The following is a 25233-nucleotide window of genomic DNA, read 5'->3' as shown; positions in this document are numbered from 1 at the left end:
CCAGGCTTGTAAACCACTATAAACCTCTATATAGAGAATTTTTAGATTCAATTTTATAGTTTTGTCGTATTTGAGACATTGCACAGTAGGGACACTTCATTTTGTGTTTTCGAGTGTTTAGATCCACTGGAAATATATTCCCAATTAAAGACTTTAACCTGGTCAATTTATTTAAAAGTTTTAATACATTTTAGACTTTCCTACATACATGCCAACAGCCTAGTTTTTTCACAGGCATGATGCATGAATTATCCCAACATAATAGGTGTGGCTCATGCAACTTTGCATAAAATATGGGATGTTCTCACACAGAACAGGGTGGAGCTTAAAGGGGTTCTCCAGGAAGAGAAAAAAAAATACAAACTAATAATTACTAATGCTGAGATTCCAGAAGTGATGAGGTAAGAAGTGTCCTCTCGAACTTCTGAGCGCCATATCTTTCTGAATGACTATACATTATATAGATTATCCCCAGGTCACAGCAGAGGAGCTTCTACTGCACATGCTCAGACTCCAGTACTAACATTCTAGGTCAGGTTTCTGTTAGTGTAACAAGGTTGCAGCCATTTTAATTCTACTGATTGTCTCCCCAGAAAAAACGATTGTAGTTTGCTATCCCCAGCAACGTAGATCGCCGACTACCTATGTGCCAGCATACATCAGGTTCCTCCTATCATTTGACATCCTGGCAGCCTGAGTCCTTGTGTACGTACCACTAGACGGACAACTACACTGGGAAACAGATTTTCTGCAACTGTACCAGTTCTGATGAAGGTCCACACCAGGACCGAAAATGTTTAACCACGACATTTTTGGATGCATAATAAATGGAACTTTTCTTCATACTGTATTTCTTCGTGAGTGGCAAGTGTTTTTAACTACATTTGTTACGGGCTGAATACCCTACTTGGGCACCACATTCCTTTCCTGTAAGAGTGCCGTGAATATTACGTAAAAGTAGTTATGATGTCATTTCCTTTAGTAATGTGTTTTTTGACACCTCTGACACTAGACCATGTATGCATCAAATAAGTAGAGAAGAAAGGACAATAGGTGGATAATAACAGTGGTACAAACCTATAAGCCGGACCTGGGAGAGAGGGGCCTTATAGGTTTGTACCACTGTTATTATCCAACTATTGTCCTTTCTTCTCTACTTATTTGATGTATACATGGTCTAGTGTCAGAGGTTCTAGTTTGGGGTAATGGATTTTGCATAAGATTTGGCTAAATTGGCTGTGGCTCCCTATACTATATTGTATTGATTGGATTTCTACCATCTATATTCCTTTTTTGCACTTCAAATCCATATTATTATCTGGCATCGCCCTGCTACCTCCCCTTATATATTTGATTTACATCATTGGATGGACATTTTTTGCTATTTTGTCTTTGTACTTGTACTTTAACCCTGCCGGGCGTGGCACTTAGGTGTCACTATCCCTGTTACTACTATCTTCTGTATGTATTTTAATGATCGTGTCTTTCAGAATTATTTATTATTTAAGTGATTACATTCAATGAAATTTTGCTCTGGGATTCCCTTTTTTGCTTTGGGTAATATTGTATATTTGAAGTGATAGAGCAATTATACTTTTTCAGCCGCTTTTTGGTAAAGTAATTATAATTTAATAGTAATAATATTAAATACTTGATATGTGACAAATGTTCCATGGCTGAGATCCTCACTAATCACTATAATTCCCCCAGACTATACGACTGCACAGAGGATTTCAAATAGAGCAGCAGTCAATAGGCCTGACAGACAGCTGGGACCATTATTAGGCTCCACTCTCACGAATGGTGCTGAAGGGCAAGGGGCATCATATACAGTTACAATGGGGCTATTAGTGGTATCCATTCCTGTTTTCTGGATAGTTAATACCCAAGACTCCTCTTGAAAGCAATTTCTTTGCTTCAAACTGCGGTATATGTTGGGGATTAAGCCAAAAGTTCGTAGAAAGAGCATGCAGGGGGATACAACCAAACCCCGCATCATAATAGAAGTGCATGGAGTAATAGAAAACAATTCCAACCCTTCCATTTGGAAATCTATTGCCTTGTTCCATCTTTGGAAATAAATGAAAAGAGAACAGATACATCTGATGTTAAAGGGTTATTACAGCATGCAAAAATTGTTAACTATTCCATACTGGAACCCTCGACTGATCAACAGAGTCTGGTTCTCTGTTGGCCACAAGATTGCAGACAGGAGGAGATCAATGGAACGGCAGGCCACACATTACGTGTTTATGCGAGAGGTAGATGAACACATCGCTTGTCTATCTTTGCCAGTACAATAATAGATAGGTGATCACTTTTGCAGACTGGAATACCTCTTTGATATTGATCTTATGGTAAGATGAGGCTTAACATGGGCAATAGAGTATATATCAACTTGCCCTTAAAAGGTTAATACTAAATTTTGCTACTCTTTTTCACGACTGCTAACCCAGAGCTGTGCAAGTCACTGTCAGCAGCAGTATTTTATGTGCGCTCCTCCAGGCCTGCCTGTGCTAAAGGCCTGGTTGTTGACAAGAGCGGAGTGTTCTGAGGACATGTAATGAGCAGTATTTAACACCTATGTCTCCCCAGTGAGAGCACGCTCCGCTTATTGCAACGCCTAGCTAACACCGAGCACAACTGTGCTGCAGTGCCACCAAGTGGAGCCAGATGGAAACATCAAAAATACAAAAACGGTCTTATTCCCAAATCAGTGCGCAAAGCTACAAACCAACAATCCATTGATTCTCATGTACACAGAAGCGCAAAAAAATATTGCCATGGAGGAAATTGGTGGCAAAAAAAGATTGGAAATTTCTGCAACCAACGTGCAGCATGTGAATACGTCCTTACTGGAGCTGTCCCACAGATTATGGCTGACTAACATCATTCGTTCACTCATACATCAAGCAGTGCTGTTCACTGAGGGCATTGAAAAGTGGCAATTTTTGTGGAATGTATAATTACCTAAAATGTGTGGACTTTTGGCATTTTAGCTTAGCAGGAGGGGATATAACTATGACTGGAGTATTTTTCTGACTCCAGCATTGGGACAAAAATCACCAACTGTTATTGGTTACTAGGCCACGTGCACACATTCAGTATTTGGTGAGTTTTTTACCTCAGTATCTGTAAGCCAAAACCAGGAGTGGGTGATAAATACAGAAGTGGTGACGTGTTTCTGTTAGGCCACGTTCACATGTTCAGTTTGATTTTTTTACCTCAGTATTTGGCCAATTTTACACGTCAGTGGCTCCGGTACGTGAGGTGACAGTTTCCTCACGCACCGGAGCCGCTGACACACGTAGACACATAAAAATCAATGCATCTGTTCAGATGTCATTGATTTTTTGCAGACCGTGTCTCGGTGTGCCAAACACGGAGACATGTCAGTGTTCGTGGGAGCGCACGTATTACACGGACCCATTAACCCCTTTACCCCCAAGGGTGGTTTGCACATTAATGACCGGGCCAATTTTTACAATTCTGACCACTGTCCCTTTATGAGGTTATAACTCTGGAACGCTTCAATGGATCCTGGTGATTCTGACATTGTTTTCTCGTGACATATTGTACTTCATGACAATGGTAAAAATTCTTTGATAGTACCTGCGTTTATTTGTGAAAAAAACGGAAATTTGGCGAAAATTATGAAAATTTTGCAATTTTCCAACTTTGAATTTTTATGCAATTAAATCACAGAGATATGTCACACAAAATACTTAATAAGTAACATTTCCCACATGTCTACTTTACATCAGCACAATTTTGGAACCAAAATTTTTTTTTGTTAGGGAGTTATAAGGGTTAGAAGTTGACCAGCAATTTCTCATTTCTACAACACCATTTTATTTTAGGGACCACATCTCATTTGAAGTCATTTTGAGGGGTCTATATGATAGAAAATACCCAAGTGTGACACCATTCTAAAAACTACACCCCTCAAGGTGCTCAAAACCATATTCAAGAAGTTTATTAACCCTTCTGGTGCTTCACAGGAATTTTTTGAATGTTTAAATAAAAATGAACATTTAACTTTTTTTCACAAAAAATTTAATTCAGCTCCAATTTGTTTTATTTTACCAAGGGTAACAGGAGAAAATGGACCCCAAACATTGTTGTACAATTTGTCCTGAGTATGCCAATACCCCACATGTGGGGGTAAACCACTGTTTGGGCGCATGGCAGAGCTCGGAAGCGAAGGAGTGCCATTTGACTTTTCAATGCAAAATTGACTGGAATTGAGATGGGACGCCATGTTTCGTTTGGAGAGCCCCTGATGTGGCTAAACATTGAAACCCCCCACAAGTGACACCATTTTGGAAAGTAGACCCCCTAAGGAACTTATCTAGAGGTGTGGTGAGCACTTTGACCCACCAAGTGCTTCACAGAAGTTTATAATGTAGAACCGTAAAAATAAAAAATCATATTTTTTCACAAAAATTATCTTTTCGCCCCCAATTTTTTATTTTCCCAAGGGTAAGAGAAGAAATTGGACCCCAAAAGTTGTTGTACAATTTGTCCTGAGTACGCTGATAGCCCATATGTGGGGGTAAACCACTGTTTGGGCGGATGGGAGAGCTCGGAAAGGAAGGAGCGCCGTTTGACTTTTCAAAGCAAAATTGACAGGAATTGAGATGGGACGCCATGTTGCGTTTGAAGAGCCACTGATGTGCCTAAACATTGAAACCCCCCACAAGTGACACCATTTTGGAAAGTAGACCCCCTAAGGAACTTATCTAGAGGTGTGGTGAGCACTTTGACCCACCAAGTGCTTCACAGAAGTTTATAATGCAGAGCCGTAAAAATAAAACAAAATTTTTTTCCCACAAAAATTATTTTTTCAGCCCCCAGTTTTGTATTTTCCTGAGGGTAACAGGAGAAATTGGACCCCAAAATTTGTTGCCCAATTTTGTCCTGAGTGCGATGATACACCATATGTGGGGGGAACCACTGTTTGGGCACATGGGAGGGCTCAGAAGGGAAGGAGTGCCATTTGAATGCAGACTTAGATGGAATGGTCTGCAGGTGTCACATTGCGTTTGCAGAGCCCCTAATGTACCTAAACAGTAGAAACCCCCCACAAGTGACACCATTTTGGAAAGTATACCCCCTTAGGAACTTATCTAGATGTGTGCTGAGCGCTTTGACCCACCAAGGGCTTCACAGAAGTTTATAATGGAGAGCCGTAAAAATAAAACAAAAATTTTTTCCCACAAAAATTATTTTTTAGCCCCCAGTTTTGTATTTTCCCGAGGGTAACAGGAGAAATTCGACCCCACAATTTGTTGTCCAATTTGTCCTGAGTGCGCTGATACCCCATATGTGGGGGGGAACCACTGTTTGGGCGCATGGGAGGGCTCGGAAGGGAAGGAGCTCCATTTGGAATGAGGACTTAGATGGAATGGTCTGCAGGTGTCACATTGCATTTGCAGAGCCCCTAATGTACCTAAACAGTAGAAACCCCCCACAAGTTTCACCATTTTGGAAACTAGGCCCCCTAAGGAACTCATCTAGATGTGTTGTGATAGCTTTGAACCCCCAAGTGTTTCACTACAGTTTGTAACACAGAGCCGTGAAAATTAAAAAAAAAAAATCTTTCCCCCCAAAATTACTTTTTAGCCCCCAGTTTTGTATTTTCCCAAGAGTAAGAGGAGAAATTCGACCCCAAAAGTTGTTGTGCAATTTGTCCTGAGTACGCTGATACCCCGTATGTTGGGGGAAACCACCGTTTGAGCGCATGGCAAAGCTCGGAAGGGAAGGAGCGCCATTGCGTTTGCAGAACCCCTAATGTACCTAAACAGTAGAAACCCCCCAAAAGTGACCCCATATTGGAAACTAGACCCCCCAGGGAACTAATCTAGATGTGTTGTGAGAACTTTGAACCCCCAAGTGTTTCACTACAGTTTATAACGCAGAGACGTGAAAATAAAAAATCTTTTTTTTTCCCACAAAAAATATGTTTTAGCCCCGAGTTTTGTATTTTCCCAAGGGTAACAGGAGAAATTGGACCGCAAAAGTTGTTGTCCTATTTGTCCTGAGTACGCTGATACCCCATATGTTGGGGTAAACCCCTGTTTGGGCACACGGGAGAGCTCGGAAGGGAAGAAGCACTGTTTTACTTTATCAACGCAGAATTGGCTGGAATTGAGATCGGACGCCATGTCGCGTTTGGAGAGCCCCTGATGTGCCTAAACAGTGGAAACCCCACAATTATAACTGAAACCCTAATCCAAACACATCCCTAACCCTAATTCCAACAGTAACCCTAACCACACCTCTAACCCAGACACACCCCTAACCCTAATCCCAACCCTATTCCCAACCGTAAATGTAATCTAAACCCTAACTGTAACTTTAGCCCCAACCCAAACTGTAGCCCTAATCCTAACCCTAGCCCTAACCCTAGCCCTAACCCTAGCCCTAACCCTAGTCCTAACCCTAGCCCTAACCCTAGCCCTAACCCTAAACCTAGCCCTAGCCCTAACCCTAGCCCTAACCCTAGCCCTAACCCTAGCCCTAGCCCTAACCCTAGCCCTAACCCTAGCCCTAACTCTAACCCTAGCCCTAATGGGAAAACGGAAATAAATTCATTTTTTTAATTTTCCCTAACTAAGGGGGTGATGAAGGGGGGTTTTGCTTTTATAGCGGGTTTTTTAGCGGATTTTTATGATTGGCAGCCGTCACACACTGAAAGACGCTTTTTATTGCAAAAAATATTTTTTGCGTTACCACATTTTGAGAGCTATAATTTTTCTATATTTTGGTCCACAGAGTCATGTGAGGTCTTGTTTTTTGCGGGAGGAGTTGACATTTTTATTGGTAACATTTTCGGGCACGTGACATTTTTTGATCGCTTTTTATTCCGATTTTTGTGAGGCAGAATGACCAAAAACCAGCTATTCATGAATTTCTTTTGGGGGAGGCGTTTATACCGTTCCGCGTTTGGTAAAATTGATAAAGCAGTTTTATTCTTCGGGTCAGTACGATTACAGCGACACCTCATTTATATCATTTTTTTATGTTTTGGCGCTTTTATACGATAACAACTATTTTATAGAAAAAATAATTATTTTGGCATCGTTTTATTCTCAGGACTATAACTTTTTTATTTTTTTGCTGATGATGCTGTATGGCGGCTCGTTTTTTGCGGGACAAGATGATGTTTTCAGCGGTACCATGGTTATTTATATCTGTCTTTTTGATCGCGTGTTATTCCACTTTTTGTTCGGCGGTATGATAATAAAGCGTTGTTTTTTGCCTCGTTTTTTTTTTTTTTTTTCTTACGGTGTTTACTGAAGGGGTTAACTAGTGGGCCAGTTTTATAGGTCGGGCTGTTACGGACGCGGCGATACTAAATATGTGTACTTTTATTGTTTTTTTTTTAGATAAAGAAATGTATTTATGGGAATAATATATATATATTTTTTTTTCATTATTTTGGAATATTTTTTTTTATTTTTTTTTTTACACATTTGAAATTTTTTTTTTAACTTTTTTACTTTGTCCCAGGGGGGGACATCGCAGATCAGTGATCTGACAGTTTGCACAGCACTCTGTCAGATCACTGATCTGACTAGCAGCGCTGCAGCCTTCACAGTGCCTGCTCTGAGCAGGCTCTGTGAAGCCACCTCCCTCCCTGCAGGACCCGGATCCGCGGCCATCTTGGATCCGGGTCCAGCAAGGAGGAAGGAGGTAGGAGACCCTCGCAGCAATGCGATCACATCGCGTTGCTGCGGGGGGCTCAGGGAAGCCCGCAGGGAGCCCCCTCCCTGCGCGATGCTTCCCTGCACCGCCGGCACATCGCGATCATCTTTGATCGCGGTGTGCCAGGGGTTAATGTGCCGGGGGCGGTCCGTGACCGCTCCTGGCACATAGTGCCGGATGTCAGCTGCGATAGGCAGCTGACATCCGGCCGCGATCGGCCGCGCTCCCCCCGTGAGCGCCGCCGATCGCGCTGGACGTACTATCCCGTCCATGGTCATAGGGGCCCACCCCACATGGACGGGATAGTACGTCCGATGTCAGAAAGGGGTTAAAGTCAATGGGTCCGTGTAAAGCACGTACCGCACATGGACGTTGTCCGTGTGCAGTCCGTGAGCCATGCACGGGACAGCGCTACATTAAGCGCTGTCCCCCCCACTGGTGCTGAAGCCGCGATTCATATCTTCCCTGCAGCAGTGTTTGCTGTAGAGAAGATATGAATAAGTGTGTTTAAAATAAAGATCTATGTGCCCCCCGCCCTCCGGCGGCCATTTTCCTGAAGCCGAGATGCAAACTCGGCTTTGGGAAAATGGCCGCCGCGATCTCCATCTGCACACGCGCGGCATCCCGCGGCCATTTTCCTGAAGCCCCGTGCAGCAGAGCACTCCATCTGCGCACGCGCGGCCTCAGGAAGATGGCCGCCCCCACCGATGACAAGGGTAATAGCGCAGATCGCGCGCTTTTTCTTCACCTGCGCGCAGTGGATTCGGCACTTGGACATGCGCACACCACTACGCCACCAATGGAAAGCTGGGGAAGAAACAGCGATGTCACCACGCCCACCTGACCTGACCAGCCTGATTGACAGGCGAAAACGGCGACTTTGGTAATGTATTTCGCAGCATAGGTGGGGAATCAGGGTACACTACATACACTATTGTAACGCACAGCGCAGGCCCTATTTAACAGTATTTTTATCTCAATCTGAAAAAACGGGGTGACAGGTTCCCTTTAAGTCAGTAAAGGCGGTCATGAGTCATGTGTACCCCTTACGTCATGATTACTTTCCCCCTAGTATCTAATGGCTAACTAACTACTCCTTATTAACCAACTTCTTTGCAACTCGGCAAAAACCCAGCAGAGGATTTTTCTTGATACAGTATGTGCAATGCAACATAAGTGTACTAACGTAAATTTCATTGAGATGCACTTTTTTAACAAACGTGTTCTGCCTCTGTTTTTACTGTTTGACTGTATGCTTTAATGGGGACTATGTGTCAGCAAAAAAAAAAAAAATGCGACATGTCTATTTTTGAATCATGGATCAAAATCATCCATAGAAGTCTATGGGTCTGTGATAGTTCTGTGCTGAAATAACGCCGACCTCCATTTTTCTTTTTTCTTTCCCGCATTTACAGTGGGGAGGTGCAGTCTCACAGCCTATCAGCAGTGCGCACACACACAGCAATGTGCATGTGATGCACACAAGCAAGGGCATGTGTCATTGGCTGTGTATGTCACATGTCCCTGCCCTATAAGAAGCAGCCATTTGCCCCATCACCACCATTTCCTCACTGCTGCAGCTTAGTGTTAGACGGCACCGCTGCTGCTGTGGGCGCTATACAGACTAATAGTGTTTTTTTGGAGCGAATTGTCAGAGAGATAGGTTTAGGGAGTCGGGAGGAGTCGGGACTAGTTGTAATATCAGCCCTTTTCAGGGTAGGTTACAGCAGTTCATAGCACTGAGTGCCAGGCAGGTCTGTGCCAGTGCTGTGCAAGTGTTTGTCACAGCATTTGGTGTAATCTAGCTCTGCCAATCCTTTTGGGCTAGTAGCATTGTCTGATAGTCATCTGAGTAGCCCGCCTGTGAAACTAACTACACCGCCTGTGTATCTCAATTTTCACTACATCTAATCCGGTTGATAGTTTAGGGCCTAGGAGCAGTGTCTGCATGTCAGCAGAGTAGCCTGTCTGTGAAACAAACTATACTGCCTATGTATCTCAATTTTCACTGCATCTAATCCAGTTGATAGTTTTGGGCCTAGGAGCAGTGTTTGCACATCAGCAGAGTAGCCTGCCTGTGAAACAAACTATACCGCCTGGGTATCTCAATTTTCACTGTTTCTAGTCCAGTTAATAGTTTTGGGCCTAGTACCACAGTTTGGCCACTCAGTTCTGCTCAGTTTTCAGCCATCGGTTGTTGTGCCAACAACTACAGATACAGAGTTGCCAATTAGTTAAGTACTAAAATGAGTGGCAAAAGGCCTGCTGCTGGTGGAAAGGGGAATAGGCGTGTTGGAAAGGGAAGAAAAGGTTGTGTCCGTGGGGTAGGTGGTCAAGCAACAGTAACATCTGCAGAAGAAAGACCATCTTCCAGCCAAAGTAAGATGTCTACTTCTTTTCGTGGACAATCTGATACGATCCCTTTCTTACGACCATCGCTACAAGCATCGCCAAAAATTCCAGATGAGGCACAAAAACATCAGGTGCTTGAACGGATATCAAGTGCTCGTTCAAGTGGGCTCTCCTCCATGTCAACTTCAACATCACAACTATTCCAGTCCTCAGAGTTGTCACCCCAATCGCACTTGCTTCCTCACAGCTCCCAAGTCTCCAGCTGCCCGTCTGAGCATGGGGTAACACACATGGTTGAGTAGGTAGAGCTGTTTACACATACTATAGCCTGGGAATCAGAGGTCAGCTCCAGAGCTTCTGTGAATCCAGGCGAGGAAATGATCTGCACTGATGCCCAGAATCTTTGTGAGTTGGATCCAGGCCCAGATGAAGAAGGTTCTGCGCATAATGTAGACCTACGTTCCCAAACTGTAACTACTGTTGGTGGAGACAATGAGGAAGATGATGATGAGACTGAGATACCTGATTGGAATGAAAATTTGACTTTTCGGTCAAGGCAGGAAGAGGTTGGCTCTGAGGAAGACGGGCGTGAGAACACACAGGATGATGATGACAAGTTTGTAGACCCCATTTACTGTCAACCCCCAGTCCATGAGGTCAGCAGAGGAGGTGGAGGAGGATGCTAGTGACGAGTCAGATGACGAGGTAATGGTGCGCCTTCCTGGACAGAGACGGAGTACTGGAAGCACGTCAACAACTGCATCCTCAACCCCAACTGTGCCTCAGACCAGTAGTCATGGTGGCTCTTCAGGTCGTACCCGCTCTAAGCCTTGCATAGCCTTTGCATTTTTTGACATCGCAAAGGATGACCCAACTTATGTTGTCTGTAAGATTTGTCAACAAAATCTCAGTAGAGGCCAAAAAATCACTAGCTTGAGTACTTCATGCATGAGCCGTCACATGGATATGAGGCATAAGTTGCAGTGTGAAGCTCACTGTGCTACAATGCGGCCTAGTGGGCCGGGTCAACCCACGTCTGCCCCATCAAGTGCATCCGCATCCTCTTCATCCTCTGTGACTGTGGGGACAGCAGTCGCACATGGTTTTGGATGCAGACTTTCCACCTCTTTACCCACAACAGCCAGTGTGATTGGCAAGTCGTCAGGACATTTGCTAGTGGAAACACCTGCTGGTGAGGCAACATAACATCTCCACCTGCACCTTCCTCACAGACCAGCAGTTTGCCGGGGACACGCTACTCAACTCCGTCTAAGCAAGGCAGCCAGCCCTCAGTCACTCAGATGTGGACAAGTAAAAGACCATTTCCTCCTAGCCATGACAAAGCTAAGAGGTTGAATTTCTCCATCTGCAAGCTGTTGGCTACAGAAATGCTGCCTTTCCGACTGGGGAACTGTTGTGAATTCCGCTCTTGGGCTCCCTCCGGTGGTTGTAAGTGGCACTTTTGTGAGTTCTGCTCTTGGGCTCCCTCTTGTGGTTTCTAGTGGTATGACTGCTCCTTGGAGTTAGCTGTCATCAGCTACCTCCACTTATTGTCCGCTATTTAAGTCTGGCTCTTTCTTCAGCCTTTGCCACTTGTCAATGTTCCTGGCTGGATTCACATCTCTGCTTGGATTCTCCTGGTTTCCTGACCAGTTCTGCAAAGATAAGTTCTGGCTTTGCTCATTTCAGTCCACATGTTGTGGACTTATTGTTCTGTGCATTCTATATTTGTCCAGCTTGTCAGTATGGATTTTTTCTGTTAGCTGGAAGCTCTGGGAAGCAGATTTACCCTCCACACCTTTAGTCAGGTGTGGAGATTTTGTAAACTCTGTGTGGATTGTTTTGTAGTTTTTATACTGACTGCACAGTATCCTTTCCTGTCCTATCTATCAAGCTAGACTGGCCTCCTATGCTAAAATCTGATTTCATTTCTGCGTATGTTATTTTCCCCTCCTCTCACCGTCAATATTTGTGGGGGGCTATCTTTCCTTTGGGGATTTTCTCTGAGGCAAGATAGGTTTCCTGTTCCCATCTTTAGGGGAAGTTAGATCTTAGGCTGTGCCGAGGGGTCTAGGGAGCGTCAGTTACCCCCACGGCTATTTTTAGTTGCGCTGCTAGGTTCAGGGTTTGCGGTCAGTACAGATACCACCTCCTTCAGAGCTTGTCTCATGTTGTTCCTAAACCACCAGATCATAACAGGGAACACAGAGGATTTTCGAGACCTTATGTCCGTCGCAGTGCCCCAGTACCAGATGCCCAGTCGCCACTACTTCTCAAAGAAAGCTGTGCCTGCGCTACACCAGCATGTCGCACACAACATCACCGCTTCCTTGAGAAACTCTGTGTGTGACAGGGTGCAATTCACCACAGACACTTGGACGAGTAGACATGGGCAAGGGCGTTACATGTCGGTGACTGGGCACTGGGTAACTACGGCGACATCAGGAGAAGGGGCTGCTGTCCGAGTCTTGCCATCCCCACGAGTTGCTTGTCGATCCTCTGTATCTAGAAGTTCCTTCACTGCTTCTGCCTCCTCAACCCCCCCTCCATCCTCCACCTGCACCTTAAGCCTGTCTGGTAATGCCACCCGCGTTGTAACTGGGCAGAAGGAATTCTGCACATCTCCTCACTATGCTGTCACCAGGGCTCAACGGCATCAGGCTTTGTTTACATTGAAATGTCTGGGAAATGTGAGTCACACAGCTGAGGAGTTGTGGTCAGCTCTGGAGACCGAGTTCCAGCAATGGTTGTCTCCACTCAACTTGCAGCCAGGGAAGGCTGTGTGCGACAATGCTGCAAACCTGGGTGCAACCCTTCGCCGGGGCAATGTCACACACGTGCCTTGTATGGCTCAAGTTTTGAACCTGGTTGTCCAGCAATTTTTATCCCACTATCCCGGACTAGATGGGCTTCTGCAGAGGACACGGTCGCTGTGTGCTCACTTCCGCCGTTCGAATCCTGCAGCTCGATGACTTGCATCTCTACAGAAGTCGTTGGACCTGCCAGTTCACTGGCTGAAATGCGATGTGCCCACACAGTGGAATTCAACTCTGCACATGCTGCAGCGACTGTGGCAGCACCGACGAGCCCTAGTGCAATACGTTATGACGTATAGCCTGGGCCAACGAGATCAAGAGGTGGGGCAAATCACGCTGCAGGAGTGGTCTCAGATCAGGGACCTATGCACCCTTCTGCACAGTTTTGAAATAGCGATAAAGATGTTTAGTGCTGACGATGCCATTATCAAAATGACCATTCCGGTGATTTACATGCTGGAGCACACCTTACACAGTGTTCGGAGTCAGGTGGTGGAACAAGAGGAGGAGGAGGAGGAACAGGAGGAGTCGTATGCGGAAGGGATCATATCTCCAAGGTCAAGAAGGTTGGCAGCACCAAGGCGGTTGGCATTGAAGGCTGGGGGAGAGGGATTACCGAGGGAGCATGGTAGCAGCCAAACTATTGAGGAAGGTGCAGGAGGCGAGGAAGAAGTGGAGGACGAACTGGTGCTGGGCATAGAAGACTCATCAGATGAGGGAAACCTTTATCAAATTTCTGTTGTGTGAGGTTGGGGGGAGAGGGCAGACGAAGGAAGCATGATTCTCACCTCGCCACCACCAAGACAACAATGACTTGGTCCTCCTGGATGCGCAAGACACATGAGTGCCTTCTTGCTGCACTACTTGCAACATGACCCTCGGATTGTCAGAACCCGAAGTAATGCCGACTACTGGGTTTCCACACTCTTAGATCCCTGGTACAAAAGCAAATTTGGCGAAATAATTCCTGCCATAGAAAGGGATTCACGCATACAGGAGTATCAGCAGAGACTGTTACAGAATCTAACATCTGCTTTTCCACAAAACACCAGTGGTGCACAAAGTGAATCTCTGAGTTCTAACTTGCCAACCGTGGGACTATCAAGTCATCACTCAAACCGTAACAGTAACATTGTATCTGGTGGTAACAGCAATTTTTTCCAATCGTTTTAAGATTTTTTTAGACCATCCTTTGCAAGGCCACAGGAGACAAGAAGTCTGATGCACAGCCAACACCTAGAGAGGATGGTACAAGAGTATCTCGAAGTTAACATCGATGCCATGACTGTGGAACTGGACCCTTGCTCATTTTGGGCTTCCAATCTTGAAAAATGGCCTGAGCTCGCCACTCACGCCTTGAAGATCTTGTCGTACCCCGCAGCCAGCGTTTTCTCTGAATGTGTGTTCAGCGCTGCTGGTGGTGTGCCGGCAGATAAGCGCATGCGGCTGTCCAGTGACAATGTAGATAGACTAACGTTCATCAAAATGAACAAATCCTGGATCTGCAAGGACTTTTCTACCCCTGTGTCATCTTGGGGAGACTAAAAGCTTGATGATTTTTGAAAATCACCTCACCAACTGTTTTAAAAAACTCTGGCGAAATTGATGCATCGTCTGTGGCCGAATTTTTGGAAAAAATGGAGATTCTTTATTTAGTCCCCTTGCTGAGTTTTACATGACGTTGCTATCATCAATTCCAGGTGGGTGGGGTCGTCTGCAGAGTTGTTTACTCATACTTTGGCCTGGGATTCAGAGGTCTGCTCCAAAGCTTCAGTGTCTGCTAGTCAGCAGAGTAGCCCAGCCACCCACCGCCTGTTTACCTAAGTACTATTTTTAACGGCATCTGGCCCAGGAAATCCTTTTAGGCCTAGTAGAATTTGGTGCTACTCAGCAGCATACCCCACCCATGAAGCAAACTACACCGCCTGTTTACCTAACTACTATTTTGTAATGGCATCTAGCCCAGGAAATCCTTTTGGACCTAGTAGAATTTGGTGCTACTCAGCAGCGTACCCCACCCATGAAGCAAGCTACACCAACGGTTTACCTAACTACTATTTTGTAATGGCATCTAGCACAGGAAATCCTTTTGGGCCTAGTAGAATTTGGTGCTACTCAGCAGCGTACCCCACCCATGAAGCAAGCTACACCGCCTTTTTTCTTTCTCAATCTAACCCCTCGGCTCTGGGGTGTCCACTCTCCCTCCAGCTCTCTCCTTCTCACCGGTGGACTACCACGTGTTTTCACACTGTGGCATAAGAAGTCGTCGAGGTAATGCATAATATGTGCCGCCTTACAAATGTCCATAACGACACATTCGAGGAAGCAACTAAACGCCTCTAATAGTGAGCAGGATATGGAGCACCCCATGGGCAAACAGCGATCTATGTTGTATGCTCCTTCACAGAAGCAGCCCAATGGGAGGACACTATTCGGAGGCACAGGTAGTAACCGGAACGCCCCCTCAATGTCTGTTTTGGCCATTAGGGTGCCCCTTACCAACTTCTTGACCCACCTGATTGCCTCGTCAAAGGAGGTACAGTACTTAGTACTGTACTTGGTTCCACGTCGATGTTGTCGTTTACTGACCTGCCCATTGGATATGACAAATGGTGGATTAGTCTGAATGTATTGGGTTCATTTTTTGGCACAACTCCCAACGGGGGTACCACTACGTCTTCTAAGGAAAGTGTTCTGAATGGACCTGCCGCCATTCTACCTAAAGATATTTGTTTTTTTATTTTTTTTGTCAAGACGTCTGGGGTGTTGGTATAGTGAGTTTAGATTTTTACTTCAGCCTTTCTTGATTTTAGAAGTGCATGACATGCCTATATCTGTGTCTTCTTCTCCTTTTACTCCTCCACCTCTTTTCTTTTCGCATGACTATATGTAGTTGTGACTTTTCCATGTTTGTTGTGTCTTCTGAGCAGTTTGTCAGCTTTTGGACACCTTTTAAGGTGTTTTCTATGTGTTTTCCATGTGTTTGTATGTGTTTGTGTGTGATTGCCTGCCATTGGTTTCAATGGGGTTCGATGGTGTTCGTCGAACGTTCGACGAACAGTTCGGCGAACACCTCCCTGTTCGACGAACCGAACCCGAACACTAGGGAGGTGGCTCAACACTAGTCCCTAATATTAGGGAAAAACTGTACTTATCAGCCGGTATTATGGAAAGCATATCAAAACACTTTTCTTTAAGATCCCCTGATTTAGCTCATCAAAGCAACTGTGTTTTGCGGCTGCACACTGTGAAACACCTGCCAAATATCATTTTCTCAGTCTGTAACTATTAGGCTGCCGTCACACTAGCTGTATTTGGTCAGTATTTTACCTCAGTATTTGTAAGCCAAAACCAGGAGTGGGTGATAAATACAGAAGTGGTGCATATGTTTCTATTATAATTTTCCTCTAATTGTTCCACTCCTGGTTTTGGCTTACAAATACTGATGTAAAATACTGACCAAATACTGCTAGTGTGATGGCAGCCTTAGGGTATGTGCACACGTAGAATGGACCTCTGCACTGTGTGGGACCCCCTGTGCGATGTCTGGGGCCCCGTTCTTGAGTATATCACTCAATCCTGTGCCATGTCGGGGCCCCTGTGCCATGTCTGGGGCCCCTGTGTGATGTGTGATGCCTGGGCCCCCCGTGCTGCCTGGGGCCCTGTGCATGGCCTGGGGCCCCGGGTGCTGCCTCGGACCCCGTTCGCTATGTCCCCCGTGTGTTGCCTGGGGCCCCTGTGTGCTGTCTGGGGCCCCCGTTTGCTGCCTGGGACCCCGTTCGCTATCTCTGCCCCCCCATGTGCTGCCTGGGGCCCCTGTGTGCTGCCTGGGGCCCCGGTGTACTGCCTGGGGCACCGTTCACTGTCTCTGCCCCAGTGTGCTACCTGGGGCCCCGTTCGCTGTCTCTGCCCCGTGTGCTGTCTGGGGCCCCGTGTGCTGCCTGGGACCCCGTTCGTTCGCTGTCTCTGCCCCCTGTACGCTGCCTGGGGCCCCGTTCTTTCATGCCCAGTCTGGGGCCTCATCCTTACATGCCCGGCCTGGGGCCTCATGTGCTGCCTGGGACCCCGTTCGCTATCTCTGCCCCCCGTGTGCTGCCTGGGGCCCCTGTGTGCTGCCTGGGGCCCCTGTGTGCTGCCTGGAGCCCTGTGTGCTGCCTGGGGGCCCCGTGTGCTGCCTGGGGCCCCGTTCGCTGTCTCTGCCCCCCATGTGCTGTCTCAGGCCCCGTGTGCTGCTTGGGACCCCGTTTGTTCGCTGTCTCTGCCCCCCTGTACGCTGCCTGCGGCCACGTTCTTTCGTATATCACTCAATCCTGTACGATGTCTGGGGCCCCTGTGCGATGTCTAGGTCCCCTGTGCCATGTCTGGAGCCCTTGTGCCATGTCTGGGGCCTCATGCGCTGTCTCGGCTCCCCCTGTGCGCTGCCTGGGGCCCCTGTGTGCTGCCTGGGGCCCCGTTATTAAGTATATCACTCAATGGTTCTCAAAAGCATGAAAAATCTGATCTACAGCAGCTGGGGTATATTCTGGCCCAGAGGGGTATAAACTTGCCTAGGCCACTTTAACCCTGGGTATATTCTGGGCGGGGGGGGGGGGGGGGTTAATCTGGCCTGTTACACCGTGACTCCCATGACACTGTTATGCCTTGTGAGCCCTGCAGTCAAACAACGGCCCTATTGGGCTGATGTGCACTCACTTCCCTTGGATGAATGCCGGACAAGCAGAAGAAGGGAGAGTGCCGTAGCCCAATTGCAGCTGCTGATTGGCTGCAGGGCTTACATGGCACAACAATGTCATGAGAGCCAGGGAGACCTACCACCCAAGTTGCTGGACTGGCATTAGTCTGGGAGGTAAGTAAAAGTGTATTTTTATTTTACAGTGGAGCTAATTCATTTTCAAAGGGGTTGTCCAGATAGAGGACAAATCTTGAAGGCCAGTACCTATGCCATGTAAAGGTAAATGTGTTTCTCTAATATGGCTGATTGGAAGAAAGCTTTAAAAAAATTGTTTAAAAAAATCAATTAAACATTATTTATTTTCTACAGGCTTCTATATAATTTATGCCACTTACATGAAATAAATAAGATATTCTTTTTGAATTTACCTGGCACATTAACAAAGTTGGTTGATTTCAAGTTACCTGACATCCTGGGAACAGTAGAAACGAGTTGCCTCTTTGCGAAGTCTGGCCAGTGTTGTCCCTCCTTCCCGCTGTAAGGAAACTAAACGGGAGTCACTTAGAACCACCTTCATCAGCTCCCTGTACTGACCCATTTTCTCCTCTGCTTCCTATGAAGATATATGATAACACATTTGTTCTGCATATTATATACATCTACGTCACAAGGACAACTGAACTTTTTGGCCACGACTATTACCTTTGAATCCTGTAGAGTGCCGCCTTCACCCAGTTCTTGAATGGCATGCTGCAGTAAGTCAGAGGCTTTTCGGAGGTCTGCTGAGAAAGCATCAAGTTTCTGAAATACACAAATAAAGTTATTCTATTAGAAAAATAAATGAAATACCGTATTTGATAAAATGTGGCGAAGCCCGATGCAGAGACTGCAGAAGCCTAAAAGGATGGCACAAGTCATCATTCAGCATGACAATAAAACAAGATAAAGAGGGAAAGGAGAAGGATCACAAAGTTTTGTACATTATAGGGTTTTACTATTTTATATTAAAACTAGCAAGTGTGATAGTAGTATTAGTATTATTTATTAGTGTGAGACGACTTTAATTTAACATCGATCTTAGTTTATGTAATTGAATGGAGTTATCTCAACATGATAATGCCTTCTTGAAAAAAAATGGATCTGAATATAGGAACCTTCAGTAGTCAGTTATTATAACGAGTCTGGAAGGAGGTTAAAGTAGCTATACATTTCCATGACAGGGGCCACTATAAGGTAAATGTTGTAGTGCATATTGACCAGATGGTAACAAGTGGGGACTTATTACCAGCCTTGGTTTACTTTCCCTCCAGGTTTCCATGTGGCACTGGTGTACTTAAATGGATATTCCCATCTCCAAGGTCCTAACATGATATGTAATAGGTATAATAATAATATTAGCATTAGCAAATACATCCAATTAGAAATGTAGTATAGTTTTTCTGATTCGCTATGTCTCTTTCCTCATATGCAGGCATTGTAGGACCTTAGCAACTAGCTATCTAACTGTCACTATATCAGTGATCGTAACCATGAATACTGAAAGTTCTGCAATGCCTGCACATGAGGAAAGAGAGATAGAAATGTAGTACAGTTTTTCTGATTTGCTAATTGGAGGCATTTGCTAATATTATTATTACTATTATTATTATTACTACACCTACTAGATTTTGGGATAAAATATTGGAGATGGGAATACCTCTTTACGGCACCCATACACATTAGACTAACATCGGCAAAACCTGTGCAGTCGACAATAACATCCCTACCAACCATCGAATAGCCAAGATCTGTCGGAAAGCTATCTATTGTGTATGGGACCCCTTCCCCTTTTAGCTGCGCTTCTGCTCCAGCTCAGGACATAGTACAGAGGTACATAGAGATAGAAGAAGCCATAAGAGGCTATATTTTAAGAAATAGTTTGCCTGATCTGGGGATGGATTGAATTTTTCATTTTTTCCTGGCCAGGGTCTGTGTATTTTTTTTTTTAACGTTGTCTACCTTAGCATAAGGCAGCAAAACTGTTAAGGTTTTCCTCCTTACTACAAGGTCTCTTGCCACAGTTCTTGTGTATCCTTACCTACAAGTTTTCTGCTTGCGTAAAATCACACAGAAAAAAAACATGTGAGAGTTATTGTGGTTAGAGAACTTGTACTGCAAAATAAATCCAGTATGACAAGCACACTCCTGACAGCAGTCTTACTGATCAAGGTCCTAGACATTCACACAAGAGAGACTCACTGGAGAACTCAAGACATCAGATGCTACAAAAAAATACTAAGCCGCAACATATTTAGTGTTTGCAGGCAGGGGCACCTGATAAAATTGGACCCACTCGCTGTGGCAGTAGGGGTAGGTGCCTCCAAGGTCCCAAGTCAGCTGTCCAATGTCCACATATCTGCCTAGAGATTTCAGTGAAGTTAGGATTTCCACCTATAGGTGTAAACATCCAGGAAAAGCAAGCACATTGTTAGAGTGAGATAACATAAACCTTTTCTTACATATATGGTTCCCTGAAAAATCCCACACAGGAAAATTGCCCACATGAAAATTGCCCACAGGAAAAATGCCCACACAGAAAATTATTCTAGAATTATAGGCACTTTTCCTGTGGGCATTTCTCTGGTAACATTTATATATATATATATATATATATATATATATATATATATATACACAGTATATACAGTGTGTCCGTAAAGTCACGGTGCACTTTTGACCAGTCACAGGATCTATTTATAGTTTACATTTTGGCGCCCTTTCTCTGCCATAATCATATCAGACCTGTTCATGAGGAGGGATAACAAGAACTAATCAAGCAACACAAACTCATTTAAGCTGTTGCTAAGCCCCCAGTCAGATTAACCCCTGATAAACTAAACTCTGATTAATACACTGCCAGATCTGTGACATCATGCAACCACAAGCTTATGCCAGCTGTGTGGTTTTCCATGCCAGTCAAGATGTGGACAGCACAGAGGAAAGTTCAGTGTGTTCTGTGGCTCGCTAAATTTGAATCCGTGACCAAAGTGCTATGTGAATATCGGCGCGTTTATAAGGAGGCGCCTCCACATAGGAATAACATTACTCGGTGGGATAAGCAGTTGAAGGAAACCGACAGTTTGGTGGAGAAACCCCGTTCTGGTAGGCCATCAGTCTATAGAGGCTATACCGGATAGCTACCTAAGGAGTCCGAAAAAAATCTGTGCTTGTGTGTGCTCGACAATTACACCTAAGCAAGACTACAGTTCATAAGGTGTTAAAGAAACGTCTCTGTATTACGTGGTACAAATTGCGGATGTGGCACAGTATCAAACCGGCGGATAGACCCATACGATGTACGTTTGCTACAGATATGCTTCATGAGATCAACAATGATGCAAGATTTTTGTAGAAAATTGTGTTTAGCAATGAGGCGACCTTCCATATCTGTGGACGTGTTCATCGCCATAACGTCCGAATATGGGCTGCTCAACATCCTCATGCCTACGTTGAGTATGAACGTAACACCCCTAAAGTTAACGTGTGGTGTGGTCTGATGCATGATAAGGTGATAGGCCCATTTTTTTCACGTAGCGGTCTGTGACGGCAAACATGTATCTTGACATGTTGGAATTGTATGCAGCGCCACAATTTCCAGAAGGTGTCATCTTTCAAAAGAACGGGGCTCCTCCACACTACACCACCATTGATGGTGAGTTTCTGGATAGAACATTCCTCCGGTGGTGCATAGGCAGGGGTTCTGTCAAGCCATGGCCACCACCAGATCCCCGGATCTGACACCCTTAGACTTTTACTTTTGGGGTTATGTGAAGCAACATGTGTACATTGAACGTATCAATGCCATTTATCACTTAAAACAGAGAATCACAGATGTTATTCACTCTGTTACACCAGACGGCCTTACCCGTGTGTGGCAAGAACTTCACTATCGTTTGGATGTGTGTAGGGCAGCAAATGGAGCCCACATCGAACTGAATAGGTATGAAACTGGGAGAGTTTTTCTTTTATTTAGAGCAGATTTTACATTTCTATAGTTTTTTGTTGCTTTCCAGTGACTGGTCAAAATTGCACTATGACTTTACGGACATACTGTATATTGGCTATAACCAAAATACAGACTGGCTTAAAGATAATGGATGAGGATAAAGAAGAAATATGGTTGTTAACTTTCATAAATAATAGCTCACTTGTCCTTGGGATGTGTATGGTACACAGCCAACTTTTAATTGTTTCTGATTTTAATGCAGAGATATAGAAGGGGGGCTGTAATGGGCGCAGCTGGATGAAAGCCCCCACATGACTGCGTTGCCAAGAAGGGAGTTTTAGAGTTTTGAATAAAAACAGGGATCTTATAGGTGATTGGTGGAAATTTTTGAATAAGGGGTGGACCTAGTGGGGAAAGGAGGCAGGGGCTGGAGAAGTGCGGGAAGGATCACTTGTGAGGTGAATCATCAGGAGAGAAGAAGTGTGCAGCTACTCACCATGGCCTCCATAGACAGCCTCGTGGAGCAGCTGCGCAGGGAATCCAGGTCCAGGAGCGATGGATGGCTGGAAGAGCAGCTCACCAGGCTGCTGGGCGACTGCGGGAGCCGGGGCAGCAGGACCAGGAGAACCCGGCCCCCAGAAAGATTGTCCCCCGACATGTCACCGCGCGGCAGGCGCAGGCCGCGGAGCCCCTCCGGGGACCCTGCGGGGGCTGCGGGACGCGGCGCGACCATCCTGCCCGTCCCCCCCTCCGGCAGGAATCCACCCGGCGGCTCTGCCGGCGCGAGGCGGCGACGTGGAGCGGCGACCAGCCAGGCACGGCCCGATGCCAGGGCCGCAGCGGAAGCCAGGGCCGCAACGGAAGTGCGGCCTAGTCCGGGAGCGAGCGGCGGTGCGGCGCCCTCTAGCGGTGCCAGAAGCAGCCGGAGCACAGCGCGGGCAGCGGCGGCAGAGTCAGGAGGAGAAGGGAGCACAGCGACGTCAGCGGTGAGGGCCGCACAGGTAGTGCGGCCTAGTCCGGGATCGAGGGGAAGTGCGGCGCCCCCCAGCGGCGCCAGGAACAGCAGACTTACAGCACAGTCAGCGGCGGCGACAACAGGAGGAGCCAGGAGTCCAGCGACGGCAGCAGTGAGGGGGAGCTATGGAGCAGCGGTGACAGCGGCGGGCTCACCTCCCCTAGGTGGGCCTGGCAGCGGCACGAGACGACAGAGTAGGGCGACGGGCAGGCTGGCATCGGTGGTTCAGCTGGGCCCGGGACGCGTTGGTCGAGGGGCAGGTGCCGGTCGGGCAAGTAGGCCAGGAGGCCGAGGTGGATTGCAAACAGCCGTCAGGTCAAGATCCGCCAGGAGGTCCAGCGACAGGAGTGTATCGCCAGTCTCGGTCCCCCCTGGTGACGTGGAGGCCAGGGGCGCGGGCCTGGAGCAATTCAGCGGCAGCGACGACCCCGGATCTGAGAGCGAACATCCAGAAGATGGCGAACAGCGGGATTCCGGAGACACGGCTGGTGGGGACACAGCACCTGCGCAGCCTCGTGAGTACATGTCTATTCCTATTTCGGTGCCGGGTACGGTGGGGTTAGTGGAGGGGGTAGGGGACGCTGGTTCTGGGCTTCCTGGCGTTAGAGAGCTTTTGGCAGGTATGTCGCATATTTTGAGGCGATTGGACGCGGGGCCAGCAAGTAATATGGGAGGGTCACCTGCTGGGGCTTGGTTGGTGGATCCTGTTAGTACAGCCGGGGGAGGGGGCTCCGGTGAATTAGTGAGGTCTGGGGCGGCCGCGTCGGCCCAGGCAGCTGGGGTGTCAGTGTCGGTTCAAACGGAGACGGGTAAGAAGGATGAGATAAAGTTGGATGATCGGGCAAAAGGGGAGGTCTTTGTGTGCTTTGAGGGTCCCCTCGGTGCCCATTTAAAGAAGGAGGTGAAGGAGAAGATCTGGAAGGATGAATTTGTTGAAATTTTCTCCCTCCTCCCTTTGGAAAAATTTAATCTGGACAAAGGGAAAAAAGATGATAGCAAAAAGGAAGAGGAGGAAAAAAGGCGTTGGCGCCTGATTCCGCAAACGTTTGTTAATTGGCAACAGGCTTTTGCTATCTTGGCCAGTGTGATAGGAGAAAAATTCCCGGAAAATTGCTCGGGTCTTTTCTGTTACTTTGATTCTATTGGTGAGGCACATCGTACGTATGGGGGCCAGGCTTGGCAGCGTTACGATGAACAATTCAGGCAGCGGAAGGCGGTTAGGCCTGAGATAAAATGGGAGCATAAGGACATTGGATTGTGGCTGAAGGTGATGGCCCCTGTGAGGTACGGGCAGTCCTTTCAAGGGGGCGCGGGGAGTAGTAGTCAGCAATCAGGACAAGGGGGAGGAGGAGGACAGGGGTATCAAGGGGCGAAGGAAAAAACGGGAACGTGCTGGCAGTTCAATGACGGCCAGTGCAAGTATGGCAATACCTGCAGGTTTAAGCACGTGTGTTCCCATTGTAGCGGAGCTTCACACGGGGCTTCAAAATGTTTCAGAAAAGCAAGGGGCAAGCCAGCAGGGGGTAGCGGTCATGGGGGTGACGCCGGTGAGGCTTCAAAAGATGGCCCCTTATCTAAGTAGATATCCGGACCGGTTGAAGGCGGTGGTGATTAGGGACGGTTTTGCTGAAGGTTTTAGGATTCCTCACCCGAATCATACGGTCCCCTTTTCTACAAAAAATCTGAGGTCAGCAAGTTTACATGCGGATGTTGTTTCGAGTAAGTTAGCAAAAGAGGTGGAGTTAGGAAGAATGGCGGGCCCGTTTAGTTCGCTGCCTATGGAAGGGGTGATCGTTTCTCCATTGGGGGTGGTGCCCAAGAAGGAGCCAAATAAGTTTCGTTTAATCCAGCACCTATCGTACCCAAAAGGTTGTTCTGTTAACGATGGCATTGCGGAGGAATTATGCTCGGTTGTATACACGTCGTTCGATGCGGCAGTGCAATGGGTTCGTATGTACGGAGCGGGGGCCTTGATGGCGAAGACAGACATCGAGTCTGCCTTTCGGCTTCTGCCGGTACATCCGGAGAGCATTCCGTTACTAGGTTGTTTTTGGAATGGAGAATTTTATTTAGACAGGTGTTTGCCGATGGGCTGTTCCATTTCTTGCTCGTTGTTTGAAACTTTCAGTACTTTTTTGGAATGGGTTGTTAGAGACGTTTCTGATGTTGCTTCGGTCATTCATTATTTGGATGACTTCATGTTTGTGGGCCCCCCGGACTCTGCGGTGTGCGGTAATTTATTGGCCACCATGGAATGGGTGTCCGGGCATTTCGGGGTCCCTTTGGCGCAGGAGAAAACAGAGGGTCCCTGTACGGTCTTAAGTTTTCTCGGGATTCTTATCGATTCTAGAAAGATGGAATGCAGGTTGCCCGACGACAAATTGTTGTTGCTGAAGCAGGAGGTGTCCAGAATCGGAAAATTGAGGAAAGTGACGTTGAAGGAGTTACAGTCGTTGCTAGGGCGCTTAAATTTTGCGTGCCGGATCATGCCTATGGGCCGGATTTTTTGCCGAAGGTTGTCCAGAGCTACGGCGGGAGTCCGTGCAGCTCATCATTTCATACGTTTGAGCCGGGAGCACAAGGACGATCTGTTGGTTTGGCAGCGTTTCTTGGAAAATTATAATGGCAGATCATTGATTCAGCAGGAGGATTTGAACGCCTTTGATTGTGAAATTTATACGGA

The 25233-nt window shown here is 46.6% G+C and overlaps 1 protein-coding gene across 2 annotated transcripts in view; it reads right to left on the bottom strand.

The window, feature by feature from the left end:
• Positions 1 to 25233, bottom strand: part of KIAA1755 (KIAA1755 ortholog) — a 128508-nt gene that overhangs the window by 69794 nt on the left and 33481 nt on the right. For both annotated transcript variants that reach the window (XM_069752274.1, XM_069752273.1), the window contains 3 exons: positions 19864 to 19980; positions 18253 to 18351; positions 18015 to 18163 (listed from right to left, as the gene is read on the bottom strand). In XM_069752274.1, coding sequence (XP_069608375.1) covers positions 18015 to 18163; positions 18253 to 18351; positions 19864 to 19980 — 365 coding nt within the window. The remainder of the gene's footprint in view (positions 1 to 18014; positions 18164 to 18252; positions 18352 to 19863; positions 19981 to 25233) is intronic.

Source organism: Ranitomeya imitator, chromosome 2 (genome assembly GCF_032444005.1).
Source record: "Ranitomeya imitator isolate aRanImi1 chromosome 2, aRanImi1.pri, whole genome shotgun sequence".
In the NCBI taxonomy this organism is placed as follows: domain Eukaryota; kingdom Metazoa; phylum Chordata; class Amphibia; order Anura; family Dendrobatidae; genus Ranitomeya; species Ranitomeya imitator.
Note: the sequence above shows the minus strand (reverse complement) of the source record. Positions and strands in the feature narration are given on the sequence as shown.